Source organism: Megalobrama amblycephala, linkage group LG4, assembly GCF_018812025.1.
Source record: "Megalobrama amblycephala isolate DHTTF-2021 linkage group LG4, ASM1881202v1, whole genome shotgun sequence".
Taxonomy (NCBI): Eukaryota; Metazoa; Chordata; class Actinopteri; order Cypriniformes; family Xenocyprididae; genus Megalobrama; species Megalobrama amblycephala.
The window spans coordinates 22877952-22892580 of NC_063047.1; the positions used below are offsets into that span (position 1 = coordinate 22877952).

The 14629-nt window shown below is 36.0% G+C and overlaps 1 protein-coding gene across 4 annotated transcripts; it reads left to right on the forward strand.

Annotated features, from left to right (window-relative positions):
* The first annotated feature begins 296 nt into the window (after positions 1-296).
* smim29 (small integral membrane protein 29) lies at positions 297-13964 on the forward strand. 4 transcript variants are annotated; one of them, XM_048188371.1, is made up of 6 exons: positions 298-454; positions 1512-1705; positions 2024-2049; positions 6483-6588; positions 12601-12677; positions 12793-13964. In XM_048188371.1, the coding sequence occupies exons 2-5, from the start codon at positions 1598-1600 to the stop codon at positions 12667-12669; spliced, it is 309 nt and encodes a 102-aa protein (XP_048044328.1). In that variant the 5' UTR covers positions 298-454; positions 1512-1597; the 3' UTR covers positions 12670-12677; positions 12793-13964. The 4 variants fall into 4 exon arrangements, with proteins under 4 accessions (XP_048044332.1, XP_048044328.1, XP_048044331.1 ...); XM_048188374.1 differs by having other exon boundaries at positions 328-547; XM_048188372.1 differs by having other exon boundaries at positions 329-492.
* Positions 13965-14629: the final 665 nt, after the last annotated feature.

Genomic DNA, 14629 nt, shown 5'->3' on the forward strand with positions numbered 1-14629 from the left:
GTTGTAAATATATTATAAAAATATAATAATAATAATCTAAGAATTTAACTGAAAAATCCCATACACAAATGCAAATATACATTATTGCTCCAACCCTTAAATTTGTAAATAAAATAATTACAAAAGAATATCAAATATAAAATAGCAATTATATCAATAATGAATAGCATTGATTTTACCTGTATTAACCTTGATATGATGATATGATATGATATGATATGATATGATATGATATGATATGATATGATATGATACAGTAGTACAATTTCATGCAATAGCGACATCTGCTGATCAATATCGTTCATTGACACCGACATAACTCCTCCCTCCAGCACCACCATCATCGTTTCCTTCTCATTGCAGACTTGCTTTCCGTAAACACTGACAGTGGAGGTTTTATGTCAGACAAACTCATGACTTGTGTTATAATAACTGGATTTGGAGTCGTCTTATAGTTAAGTGACATTCATTCTGCTCTTTTGACTGAATCAGGTGGGTTTACATTAATGCTTCGATGGTGAAGTTTGACTGGTCATGATGTTTTCACGTGAGTCAGCAGACACCAGTGTTATTACCGCTCATAATTATCAGGACATTAATGCTATCAATGCTGGTCACCATAATAATGCAATTAACGTAATGTAAACAACTGGGAGTAGATAATGTAAAAAAAAAAAAAAAAAAAAAAATGCGTTGTTTTTTAGTCATATGCGACATAAACGCTTTGTCATTATAAAACGTATATTAAAGCAGTCTTCTGCTGGACGTTTTGTATTAAATCCAAATGTTACATTTCCCTAATAGAGAGAAGTTGTGCAGATTGAATGATATTAAAAGTCTGTTGACAGTCACTCTGCATTGTGCCATGTCAACTGCTTTATTTTGCATATACTGAGCTTTAGAAAGGGTGTTTGGACAATTCGTCCCTCGTACATGCTACTTATGAAGGTACTATATTCTTATACCATTTTTACACGATACGTTAAAGAATGCCTCAAAAACATAGCATAATAACAATAAAACATTTTAAAAACTACATTATGGTAGTATTTGTACTGCCCTGAAATGCTGATTTACATACAAAATTAAGAAGTCAATGTATTTCTGTATTACAGTAATGAGAAAAAATTAAGATTCAACAAAAATCCTCAACAAAATTAGAAGAAAATCTATAAAACATTCAGACATACTATGGCAATAAAGAAATTGTCACTGGCACAATGGGGGGAATGGTTCTAAAGCAGGCTACATCTTAAATTGCTAAATAAACTTTTTTCCTTGTTGGAGTGAACCTGTTTTTGCTAGATTCACCCGGCAGTAAAAAATGTGTTGTCAAAGGGAATGTATAGACCCAGTTAAAGAAACGTTTTTACAGATCCAAGAAAAAGGAAATATGACTGATCTAGTTGATAACTTGTCTGAAATAAAATGATCAACACCCTTTAGCTCTTTTCCAGCATTCCTCGCTGTGTCCTTCTCCATAAATAACTTTATTCTCTTGGATTTCCCAGTCATTACTGGGGCAGAGAGACCATGTGGGAGTCACATGCACGCAGAAGATGAGCAGTAAACAGATGACAGGAGCACAGGCCTCACTATGAACAGCACCACACAGCCTCCTCACACTATCAACGGAGATGTGGCCGTCAGCTACGTGCTGGTCCCCTTCTTCCTCATCACTGTGATTGGGATTGTCACAGCAGTGGTAGGTGGCATATAAACCTGAATCAGCACTGTTTTACTAGGTAGCATGCATTGCCTCTTCAGGGTGTTTTTAGCAGTGTTTGACTGTGTGCTATTGTGGGGGAAGAATGTGAAGTCGCATGATGGAGTAATTTGATTGAGCAGTACATCCAGAAAGACAAAAGACCTTTATTCTATTATGAATGCGTGCACAGATGTTTGTCAGATGCATCTCTCCTTGTTTCCACGGCTGGAGTGGTCATGCAGACATTTTTAAATGGCAGAATATGTTCCAGGTATTGTTACTAGGAAAATGCTAATGTATCTTTTTGTTTTATAGGTGATGTACATAAGGAGGAAACAGAGGTAAATAAACGCTCAGCACTCTGGCATTAAAAAAATACACTACCTTTCAAAAGTTTGGAATAATTAAGATTGCTTTTTGAAAGAACTCTCTTCTACTAACTAAGGCTGCATTTATTTGAGCAAAATACAGTAAACGCAGTAATGTGAAATATTATTACAATTTAAAAAAAAAAATTCTATTTGAATATATTTTGAAGTATAATTTATTCCTGTGATCAAAGCTGAATTTTCAGAATTATTACTCCAGTGTTCATTGTCACATGATCCTTCAGATATCATTCTAATATGATTTTCTGCTTAGTTTATTATCACTTATTATTGGTGCTCAAATATTATTAATGGTTCTTATTATTATCAATGTTGAAAACAGTTTTTTTTTCTGCTTAAGATGTTTTTGAGGAAACAGTGATACATTCTTTAATGCATTTATTTTAAATATAAATCTTTTTTAACAGTATAAATACAAACCCGATTCCAAAAAAGTTGGGACACTGTACAAATTGTGAATAAAAACAGAATGCAATGATGTGGAAGTTTCAAATTTCAATATTTTATTCAGAATACAACATAGATGATATATCAAATGTTTAAACTGAGAAAATGTATAATTTTAAGGTAAAAATAAGTTGATTTTAAATTTCATGGCATCAACACATCTCAAAAAAGTTGGGACAAGGCCATGTTTACCACTGTGTGGCATCCCCTCTTCTTTTTATAACAAACGTCTGGGGACTGAGGAGACAAGTTGCTCAAGTTTAGGAATAGGAATGTTATCCCATTCTTGTCTAATACAGGCTTCTAGTTGCTCAACTGTCTTAGGTCTTCTTTGTCGCATCTTCCTCTTTATGATGCGCCAAATGTTTTCTATGGATGAAAGATCTGGACTGCAGGCTGGCCATTTCAGTACCCAGATCCTTCTTCTACGCAGCCATGATGTTGTAATTGATGCAGTATGTGGTCTGGCATTGTCATGTTGGAAAATGCAAGGTCTTCCCTGAAAGAGACGACGTCTGGATGGGAGCATATGTTGTTCTAGAACTTGGATATACCTTTCAGCATTGATGGTGCCTTTCCAGATGTGTAAGCTGCCCATGCCACACGCACTCATGCAACCCCATACCATCAGAGATGCAGGCTTCTGAACTGAGCGCTGATAACAACTTAGGTTGTCCTTGTCCTCTTTAGTCCGGATGACATGGCGTCCCAGTTTTCCAAAAAGAACTTCAAATTTTGATTCGTCTGACCACAGAACAGTTTTCCACTTTGCCACAGTCCATTTTAAATGAGCCTTGGCCCAGAGAAAATGCCTGCGCTTCTGGATCATGTTTAGATATGGCTTCTTTTTTGACCTATAGAGTTTTAGCCCATGTTGTGATTTCCATTACAGTAGCATTCCTGTATGTGATGCAGTGCCGTCTAAGGGCCCGAGGATCACGGGCATCCAGTATGGTTTTCCGGCCTTGACCCTTACGCACAGAGATTGTTCCAGATTCTCTGAATCTTTGGATGATATTATGCACTGTAGATGATGATAACTTCAAACTCTTTGCAATTTTTCTCTGAGAAACTCCTTTCTGATATTGCTCCACTATTTTTCGCCGCAGCATTGGGGGAATTGGTGATCCTCTGCCCATCTTGACTTCTAAGAGACACTGCCACTCTGAGAGGCTCTTTTTTATACCCAATCTTGTTGCCAATTGACCTAATAAGTTGCAAATTGGTCCTCCAGCTGTTCCTTATATGTACATTTAACTTTTCCGGCCTCTTATTGCTACCTGTCCCAACTTTTTTGGAATGTGTAGCTCTCATGAAATCCAAAATGAGCCAATATTTGGCATGACATTTCAAAATGTCTCACTTTCAACATTTGATATGTTATCTATATTCTATTGTGAATAAAATATAAGTTTATGAGATTTGTAAATTATTGCATTCCTTTTTTTATTCACAATTTGTACAGTGTCCCAACTTTTTTCGAATCGAGTTTGTACATTTACTGTCACCTTTGATCAATTTAAAGGTGCCATCGAACGTTTTTTTTCAAGATGTAATATAAGTCTAAGGTGTCCCCTGAATGTGTCTGTGAAGTTTCAGATCAAAATACGAAGTTGTGTTTATGCATTATACAGACTGCAAGTGTTTAAAAATTAAAATAGCGACGGCTCTTGTCTCCGTGAATACAGTAATAAACGATGGTAATTTTAACCACATTTAACAGTACATTAGCAACATGCTAACGAAACATTTAGAAAGACAATTAAAATATAAAAATATCATGTAATCATGGATCCTGTCAGTTATTATTGCTCCATCTGCCATTTTTCGCTATTGTCCTTGCTTGCTTACCTAGTCTGATGATTCGGCTGTGCACATCCAGACGTTAATACTGGCTGCCCTTGTGTAATGCCTTTCATAATGTTGGGAACATGGGCTGGCATATGCAAATATTGGGGGCGTACACCGCGACTGTTACGTAACAGTCGGTGTTATGTTGAGATCAATGTTTCCTCTAAGCTGCGCGCGTGCGCGGCCGCGCACTTCTGAAGCCGCGGCCGCGCAGAAGAAATAATTGCCGCGCAGAGAACAGACATGAAAATGATTGTAGTAGTTTAAATGAGAAATAATTGCAGTGCTCTGGACAACCGCTATAGAGTTATTGTCGCTATAGAGTGGAACCGGTGAATGCGGTTTACAGGTTTCATAGAAAGAGAACGATTGAGCGCGTGTGAGCTGGCTGGCCCTGAGCCAAATCAGTCGCGGTAAGAATACTGTAATGTTTGCGGACTAAATACATGAATACGAGAGGCAACGCGAAACCAAAAGAAATGTGAAATAAAGCGTCATGTTTTAATGAAAAGTGGTGGAAATAACGGATGATGGGCACAGAATGCTCTGAGACATTTACAATCACACACCCACCACAGGTGTAGCTTGCAAACTCAAAATACATCAGTGATATACTCAGTTTAAATATATTTTTGTGTGTGGTGCTGTGGGTTTCAGGGATGTTTAGTAACTATAAAAGAGTTAACGTTCACTTTTCTTAAAAATATTTAGCTATCAGTTTAAATGCTTCAGTTTGTTTTCACTAAATAATATATTAAAACAAATGGAAGCATTTAAACTGATATAATACTGTATATCAGTTTAAATACTTAAATATTTTATTATATTATAATGTAAGCCTTATAAAAAAATGATCTCACAAGGGGATTGTTTAGGGTTCCTTGCCACGAAAAATCTTGAAACCTCCTGGTAATAAAATCTGGGAAATTCATAAGCAATAAACATGTATTTTGATGGTTTAACACTGTCTGTTGCTAATAATTGACTGTACAAAAACACATTATGATTGTCCCAAACCATCATTGTAACTGCTCATATTATATTATTATAAAGAACTGAACTGTCCTGCAGGAGGACAGAAATTATTTTTTAATAGAATTTCTTGGTAAAGACTGGTACAGTTAATACAGCAATGTGAAAAAATCACAAGTAATCTAAAATGTGCTTAATTTAGTGACTGAACTGCTTAATTTCAAACATATTTTTAATAAATCACTAAGTTAACAAGGGTCAAATAAAATAGAAACGGCACATTAAAGTTAAATGTTACAGTTGCATGATAAAACCTTTTTTTGTGTGTGTGTTTACGTCATTGTAAGGTCTGAAAAATATGTTTTTGCTCAGGTGGCCAAAATGGCGCTCAACAGAGAAAAGTTTTGCTCAGCAAGAAAAAAAATTAGAGGGAACATTGGTTGAGAGTCACCTGTTCTTCGGAGGTCTTTTAAACAAATGAGATTTATATAAGAAGGAGGAAACAATGGAGTTTGAGACTCACTGTATATCATTTCCATGTACTGAACTCTTGTTATTCAACTATGTCGAGGTAAATTCAATTTTCAATTCGATGGCACCTTTAATGCCTCCTTACTGATTTAAAAAAAAAATATAATAATGTTACCCCCACACTTTTGAATGATATAGTATCACAGTTTCCACAAAAAATGTTTAAGCAGCACTATTTGAACTGTTTTCAACCTTGATCATAATAAAAATTTTTCTTGAGGATCAAATAAACATATTAGAACATTTCTGAAGGATCATGTGACACTGAAGACTAGAGTAATGATGCTGAAAATTCAGCTTTGATCACTCAGCTTTTGATTCTTTTTAAGTTTTGTAATAATATTTCACAACATTACTTTTTTTCTTTTCTTTTTTTATCAAATAAATTATTCCAAACTTTTGACCACTAGTGTAGTTCACTCAAAAATGAGTAAACCCATATGGTTTTCTTCTGTGAGATACAACAGTAGATAGTAGACAGAATGTCTGAGCCTCTGTTTTCAATACAAGGTGGATGATGAAGAAAATAATACTGGGTCAGAATGACTTTTTCTTTGCTGCTTGTGTGTCTGTTACACGTTTAGGATTGATAGACTGCGGCATCAGCTGCTTCCAGTCTACACTTATGACCCAACTGAAGAGCTGAACGAGGCAGAACAGGAAATTCTTTGGAAAGAGGAAGACACAAAGGTAATCCATCCTGTTATGAAAAAGAAAACACTGGTGTGAACATATTCAGAAAATGTGAACATATACATGTTTACATCTTGCTAAAAAAACGACAAACAAGAATAAACCCAAAATAAACTGAAATGCATCCAAATGCTTTATGCTGAAAATAAGACCAAAATATAACGACCCGCACCTGCTCACATTAATCACTCTGTGAACTTGGATCGCTTTATGAGCCAAGCTTGAACAACAAGCCCAAAAACACTTAATAAGTGGACATGGCAACACTCTGTGAATCAGCTTTTCCAAGCATAAGCAAAACATGATGCCTCTGTCGACTGTGCTTTAGTTAAAATTGCTGAACATGACTCTTTTGTCGCTGTAATATTTCTTTGGTCAGAACAGCAGATACCAAACACGTGAGACGCCAGAATTTTGCTATGGTTACCACAATGTCAATCATCTCAGGTTTGTGAGTGAATCGTGTTCCGTATGCTCTTAAGAAACTCACGGCGAAGTTCTTTTTCATTCTTCGTTTAGGAGTAAAACAAAGTTTGAAATATGCGAGTAGTGATATACTGTTATCAAACATCTGATGCCACCCACACTGTTAAGAGTGGCGTTTAGATGAATATATAAATATGTGCTGCATGCTTTTCTCTCAGTAACAAAATAAACACAACAAAAATGAGAAAACAGCAAGAATTTTTTTTGTAAAAAGCATGAGAAAAGCATCTGATAATAACAACATGGGTATATTAGCACAAGCTCTGCAAATTAGTTTTAGTTTCAAATATGAAAAACAGTGTCAGTGCCTCATTTCATCAGAAACACAAATTCATTTTCTACTATAATGCAGCTATCCACTGTGTTCAGTGTTTTCCCCCTCGGAGATCTTACCTCGACGGACTCAACAGACAAAATGAGTCAGTGAAGAGTTCCATTTGAAAGAAGGCAGAGCATTGGCACACACCTCCTATTATGTTATCGTCACGGACCAATGGTAGTACGAAGGTGTTTTGCAGGTGGAGCAAACTTTTCTTGAGAGTTTGCTTTGGCAAGCCGTTTTGAACTGACAAAAAGAACATTGTTTTGTTCGAAATGACATCACAGTTCGTTCTTCGATTTGTTTGAAGTATATCGGGGCCTTTAGAATGATAATTTAAGAGACTCACTCCTGCATTTAAATGCGGTTGTCACTGCTGAAACTTTCCAGTAGGTGCGTCCCAATTTGCATACTTGTGCACTGTTCTATGCCGCTTTGTAGAATAAATAGTGCGAATAGAGTGTTCTCACTGAAAATCCCCCCAAAAAAGTGCACTTTAAATACCTGGATGATGCTCTTATTTAACTGAAAAAATTAAGTGTGGAATGTTGGACACTTCATGCACTCAACTGTCGCAGCTTTAATTTCATAGCAGAGGGGGAAGGGCTATCAGACTCCAATGTTGAATGACAAAATAACCTTATAAAGTTCATACATTACACGGTTGAGTACATAGTGCATAAGTACATAGAGTATAAGTCCATAGTGTATAGTACGTCATTTGGGACACAACTAGTGTGTACATGGCCACTGATGACTGGAGTAATGATGCTGAAAATTCATATTTTACAATATATTCACATACTAGAAAACAGTTATTTTATATTGTAAGAATATTTCACAATATTACTGTTTATACTGTATTTTTAATGAAATAAATGAGCATAAGAGCCTTTCCGACCCCAAACTTCTGAACAGTAGTGGTACTGGTACCCGTATGATAAAGTTAATAAAATGTTAAATGCATCTGAGATTGTGCTCAAGATTTCAAACAAAGAACTGTCTAATTGCAGCAACAATCTACCGAATACTGAATACTTAACTTAATGCACTGTGGAATTATCCCATACAAAAACTGGCATCTAATTGTTAATTAGTATTGTCGTCAACTATAAAACCAAAACAAATTTTCTCCCTCATCAAACAATAAAAACCTTTGTTTGCTTTGGATAACTATTAAGTGTAAATGGGAAAATGTCTAATAAGTGACCCAGTCATAGAGAACGCTCCTGTAAACAATAACATTTACAACCACTTCCGTTTTTTGTTGTTGTTGTTGTTGTTGTTGTTTTCATGTGAACAGCATGCTACGGAGCCCCGGACATGACATGCAAATCATGCGCACGATTTACTATTTCGGGAACAAATTAGTAAATCTAATTCGGAAATGAATTAGTAAATTGTGAGCAAGATTTATTTAATTTTTTTCTTGCATGTCATGTGCGGGGCTCCGTAGCATACATTTATGAACAGTAAGGCATATTTGGAATTCAATTAAAAATGTAGTTTTAAATAAATGTATCTGATATCTGGTCACCTGGCCTAAATCTTAAAACCCGTGTTCAGATTCTCCTCTTAATTCAAGTGTTATCACCTTTGTTACATAACAGATAGCTTCAGTAAAGTTTCTGAATCCATGAAACAGAAAGAGTGATTAATAATATGTTTAATTCAGTATTTATTTAGTTACTTTTAGAAATGTAGAAAGTATTTTGCACCTGCATTGCAAATGACAATGCAGTATTTTACAGCAAGTTGTTTAGCAACAGAAAACAAATGGTAAACTAAACCAAGCTTACATCATTAAATATTTATGTGCTGTGTTTAAGTGTCTGAGGGAAACTGTAAAACATTTTCAATTGTAAACATTTAAACATTCTACCTAGTGTGATGTTTTTTTTTTTTTTTTGTTTTTTTTTTACAATTTTCATGCAAAAATAATAAAATAAAAAATATATAAGGAAAATAAACTATAAATAATAAACCAGCTCCATATCGGATTCAGAGTGATCAAAGGCTTAGGGTGTTAGTAGTGGGTACTCGTGCAACATAAGAAGTGACGTACTGAGTGAATGAGACAGAGGGAAGTTAGTGAGGGAAGGGTGTAAAAAATTGGATTTAAAGGTGCTCTAGAATCAAAAATTTAATTTACCTCGGCATAGTTGAATAACAAGAGTTCAGTACATGGACATGACATACAGTGAGTCTCAAACACCATTGTTTCCTCCTTCTTGTGTAAACCTCATTTGTTTAAAAGACCTCCGAAGAACAGGCGAATCTCGAACATAACACCGAACACCGAATCTCAACATAACAGTTGGGATCATTAATATGTACGCCCCCAATATTTGCATATGCCAGCCCTGTTCAAGGCATTACACAAGGGCAGCCAGTATTAACATCTGGATCTGTGCACAGCAATATCATCAGACTAGGTAAGCATGCAAGAACAATAGCGAAAAATAGCAGATGGAGCGACAATAACTGACATGATCCATGATAACATGATATTTTTAGTGATATTTGTAAACTGTCTTTCTAAATGTTTTGTTAGCATGTTGCTAATGTACTGTTAAATGTGGTTAAAGTTACCATCATTTATTACTGTATTCACGGAGATTATTTATCGTTATTATCGTTATTTTCATTTTAGAGGGTCATGAAACCCCAAAACACTTTTTTTGAGCTGTAAACAGATATGTATAGGCTGCACATCATTGAAAACACTAAAGGTACTCATTAATGTTATTCATAAGTGAAAAATTGTTATTTTTGCATTTTTCAGAGCGATTTCTGTCTTTCAGTTTGAAAAGCTGAGTCAGAGCGACGTCACAAAATCTGACGTCATTGTGTACTTTCGGCCCAAGTATGGGCTTGGTCAAACATGCTGACGTAGACTGTTTTCGAGCGATTCTTGACATATATTCATTACATGAAGCTCATTTAATCCAATCACTGTGCTGTAGTATGCATAAGATTATAATTGCGGTATTATGCATGAGGAAGTATCACTTCTCTCGCCTCTGTCTCTGTTGTCATTCAGAGACATATCGTTGGTGTTCGTTTCCTCAGTGCTACAACACAATGTGTTTTCCTACGACGCGACCAGAGCAGAGGTTTGTGTGCATGTGGATTGTTTTGCTGTAATCTACCAGCACAAATTGGAAAATATATTCGCGTGAGATCGCATTACAGCGGAGAATTCAAATGTCACAAAAGTGCGGCTCATTCACCTCTGCCTGCTCTAGCTGCGTTCAAACACGCGAGCCGTAGGCTGTTTCCTTCAGCACAGCAGCACGCGTGGTGTTTGTATCTTGCTTGCGATGCGGTCAGAACTGGATTTGAATACGAACACATGAAAAATACGACTGTTATTATGATATAGACGCGGAGCACGCATATGATCGGTTTCAGCGCAGAGCTCCGCGATGAGTTTAATAACACTAGCCACGTGGTACATAGCTCATACAGAATAAAGTATCCGTGTTTAAAGTTTTTATTTCACACATTCTCCTGCACCAAACATTAACCAGCACGGTGTAGTTATGCACACATATTTCATCAAGTCTTCTTCAAATGAATTATATGTGCAAACTGGACACTGATACAGTGGTGTAGCCTATCTGAACGCGACGACACAATTATTCTAATAGACAAAAGACTGATTTTGAGACTGCAATGCTCGTAAACATAATCAAAGTAGCCTATTATTAGCCCTGAGTTTGTTGTCATATTCTCCGTGCTCATATATTAGTATTCATTATTCTGTATAATGAGTGTGTTCTATGTCTGTGCTTCATTGGTTGTTCTCTCCCCTCTTCTCCCCCTCTACACTCCCACTTTTCCAGAGCTTTACACGCCCATTTTAACAGACTTTTTCCAGCTCAGAGGTGTGAACGACCAGGGGGGTTTCATGACCCTTTAAACACTTGCAGTCTGTATAATTCACAAACACAACTTCATTCTTTATAAATCTATCCAACAGTGTGTAATGTATTGCAGTACATGCAGCATGCATGACGAACATCTTGTAAAGATCCATTCGAGGGTTATATTAGCTGTGTGAACTTTGTATAGGCACTGTATTATAGTTGAGAGCTCAGGGGGACAGGGAGTGCGAAGGATTCAAAGGGTGCCGCAGCCTGAATCGGTGCATAGTTGATGCCCCAAAATAGGCAGTTAAAAAAAATTTATAAAAAAAAAAATCTATGGGGTATTTTGAGCTGAAACTTCACAGACACATTCAGGGGACACCTTAGACTTATATTACATCTTGTGAAAGAACGTTCTAGGGCACCTTTAAATGCAGCCACAGTGTCTAAACGGGTTCAATAAAGGATTCTGCCTCTCTAAGCCCCTCCTTTCCGAGAGCCTACTGTGCTCTGATTGGTCAGATGGCCTAGTCTGTTGTGAACAGTGTTGGGTAAATTACTCAAAAAAAGTAATCCAATACAAATTACAAATTACTACATTAAAATTGTAATTTGATTACATTACTGATTACTGCATGTAAAAAGTAATCAGATTACTAACACACTCCTCTCCGTCCATTTTAGCACTCGTTCTCCGGTGATTCATTGAAGCGCATGCTCATCAAATGATGCATCTGTGCCAAACGTGATTTCTTTTAGAAATGCATTTTACCTAATATTTTTTATTATACAACAAGTAACGTAATTTTATTGACATCAGTAACTTTAATCAAATTACATAAAAATGCATTTAAAATGTAATGCATTACATTACTGCCGTTATCGGGGAAAAGTAATTAGAATACAGTAACGGTTACTTTGTAATGCGTTATACCCAACTCTGGTTGTGATTGGTCTATTCTGCTCTGATTGGTCAGATGGACAGTCTGTTGTGATTGGTCAACTAACAGAGTGTGTCAGAACCGAAACGCCCATTACCATATCTGAATTTCAGCTCTTCCTCAGCACATGATACACAGTGATATGAACAGTAACATTGGCGTCGGTTTTATTGTATCAATTCCAGCACGAATCCTCATCCTTTTGAAGTGCATCAAAGTGGATTTGCTTTGGCAGTGCAGAAAACAGTGTCTTCTCAACATGAACTAAACTCTTCCAGTCTCTGCTACAACTAAAGTGTTTTTTGGGCAGGGCAAAGTATACATTTTCTGGCAGCCAATGAAGACCATATGTGTGTGGGCATATGTAAATTTTTTACATTTGTATTTCCAGGTGGTCCAGGGTTGGATGAGGACCTATCAACAGCGCAGACCCTTGCTTTCAAGGGATCCTGATGCATGAAAATAAAGGTTTGCCAAAAAAAAAAAAAAAAAAAATCTACTTTACATTTTGGTGATTCTACACACAATCTCTGAACCTGGTCAATAGTCACTTCATATGTTGCCTCATCATCCTGTATTGCAGATTCACAAGATGGACAATTTTGAGCAATAAGCTACTGATTTTTCCCTGGCAGTTTGAAGCGATGAGCCTAGAAGAGCTTTAGTGAAATGAGAAATGACTCAAGCATTGGGATCATACTTGTTCATCTCAGGTCTCCTCTTGCAAATATACTCCATTTAAAGTGCAGCGTTGCTGTCTGAATAGTAAGACTCAAGAAGGATGTTAATTTGCCACTGTTACAATTTATTTATTTATTTTAGTTTTATGTATTTTACTGAGGTTCTGTGTTATTAAATCCTTGTGAGAGCTGTTCATTTTACTGAAGTATGCATGAATGTGATTGCTCACTGTGAGTAAACCAAGACCAAACAAGGTCATCGTGCTAAACCATCACAACACACAAGAAACTGTTTTTTATTCTCCAAGAAAACTAGTTTGTCAAGAGAATCGCCCTGTTCAAAGCATGTTGCCGCCATTTGTTTCATTATGCTGGACACACTCATGCTCTGGCCAATTCATGAGAACACCTGCGTTAGATTTGAACTAACCAGAATGTGAGAGTGCTAAATTAAATATTTAAAGACAGACCCCGAAATAAACATTGTCATCATTTACTCACTTTCATGTTGTTCTAAACCTGTATCTATTTCTTTCTACTGTGGACTACAAGAGAAGATGTTGCAGTCCAAACAACATTGGACCCCAATAAATTTCATTGTATGGACAAAAAATAAATAAATAATGGAACTTTTTTTTTTTTTTTTTTTTTCAAAATTTGTTTAGTGTGTCATAATTCTGTAAAACCACTCTTGTAACATGGACAAAAGCAGTGAAGACATTTTCAAAATGGGTTAATTCCATCCACTTCCCTCTAGCAGTTGGTGGTTGAGAAAGGAAATTTTTGAGTTTTTGCAAATACACAAGAGTAATTGCTATTGCTAATCAGAAGCAGAACCAAAAGACATTCTCATTCTAGAGAGCATATTTATTGGACAACAAATGTGAATATACCCGTGAGTGCAAGATGAGTCATCAATATTTTTTGCCCGTTTTGCTGGAAAAATGTACACATATTGCATAACTTAGCAAAAATATATTTGCTGAAATATATTTGCTGCTTGTTTATTTAGTCAACTTTTGGAAATACACTTGTATAGAGATGACCTCAAAGCTAAAAGACATGTAATCACAAATTTTGTTTTATGTGTTCTTCTTTGTCTCTGTGTACAGTCATAAAAACTGATTGTTAAATGTGAGGTTTTGTGCAATGTGAACAGTGCAAGAAGAGAGCGAGTGATTCTGGGTGTGGTTTTTATTTATTTATTTATTATTGTGTTTTGTTCCACTGAAATTAACTGATGTTATCAATGGAGTTTACAGTCTGGTGCTTGGTTGTTAAATATCATATGGTTCTATCAAATAATTTGGTAACACTTTATTTTACAGTGTTATTGTTACACAGGTTACATGTAGTTACTGTAGTAATAACTATAAATTATGCATAATTACATGCAATTAATCCTAAATCAAACTCTCATCCTAACCCTAACCCTATAGTAAGTACATGCAGTTAATTATTATTACTCTGTACTTAAATGTATAATTACACTGTAACATGGACACCTTAAAATAAAGTGTAACCAATTGTTCTTCCATTAATCAGTTCTTATATTGTGAGACATTTGGTCATTGTCAGCATATAATGTAACCCCTACATCAACAGTCAGTTTTCAGCTCCACACACACAAGGCTCAGACGAACCACATCCACAGCCAGAAATCTTCTCTCTTCCTTCTCTCCCCTCACTGAGGCAGAAGTATCTAAACTTCTCTCCATTCATCCTACTACCTGCCCTCTA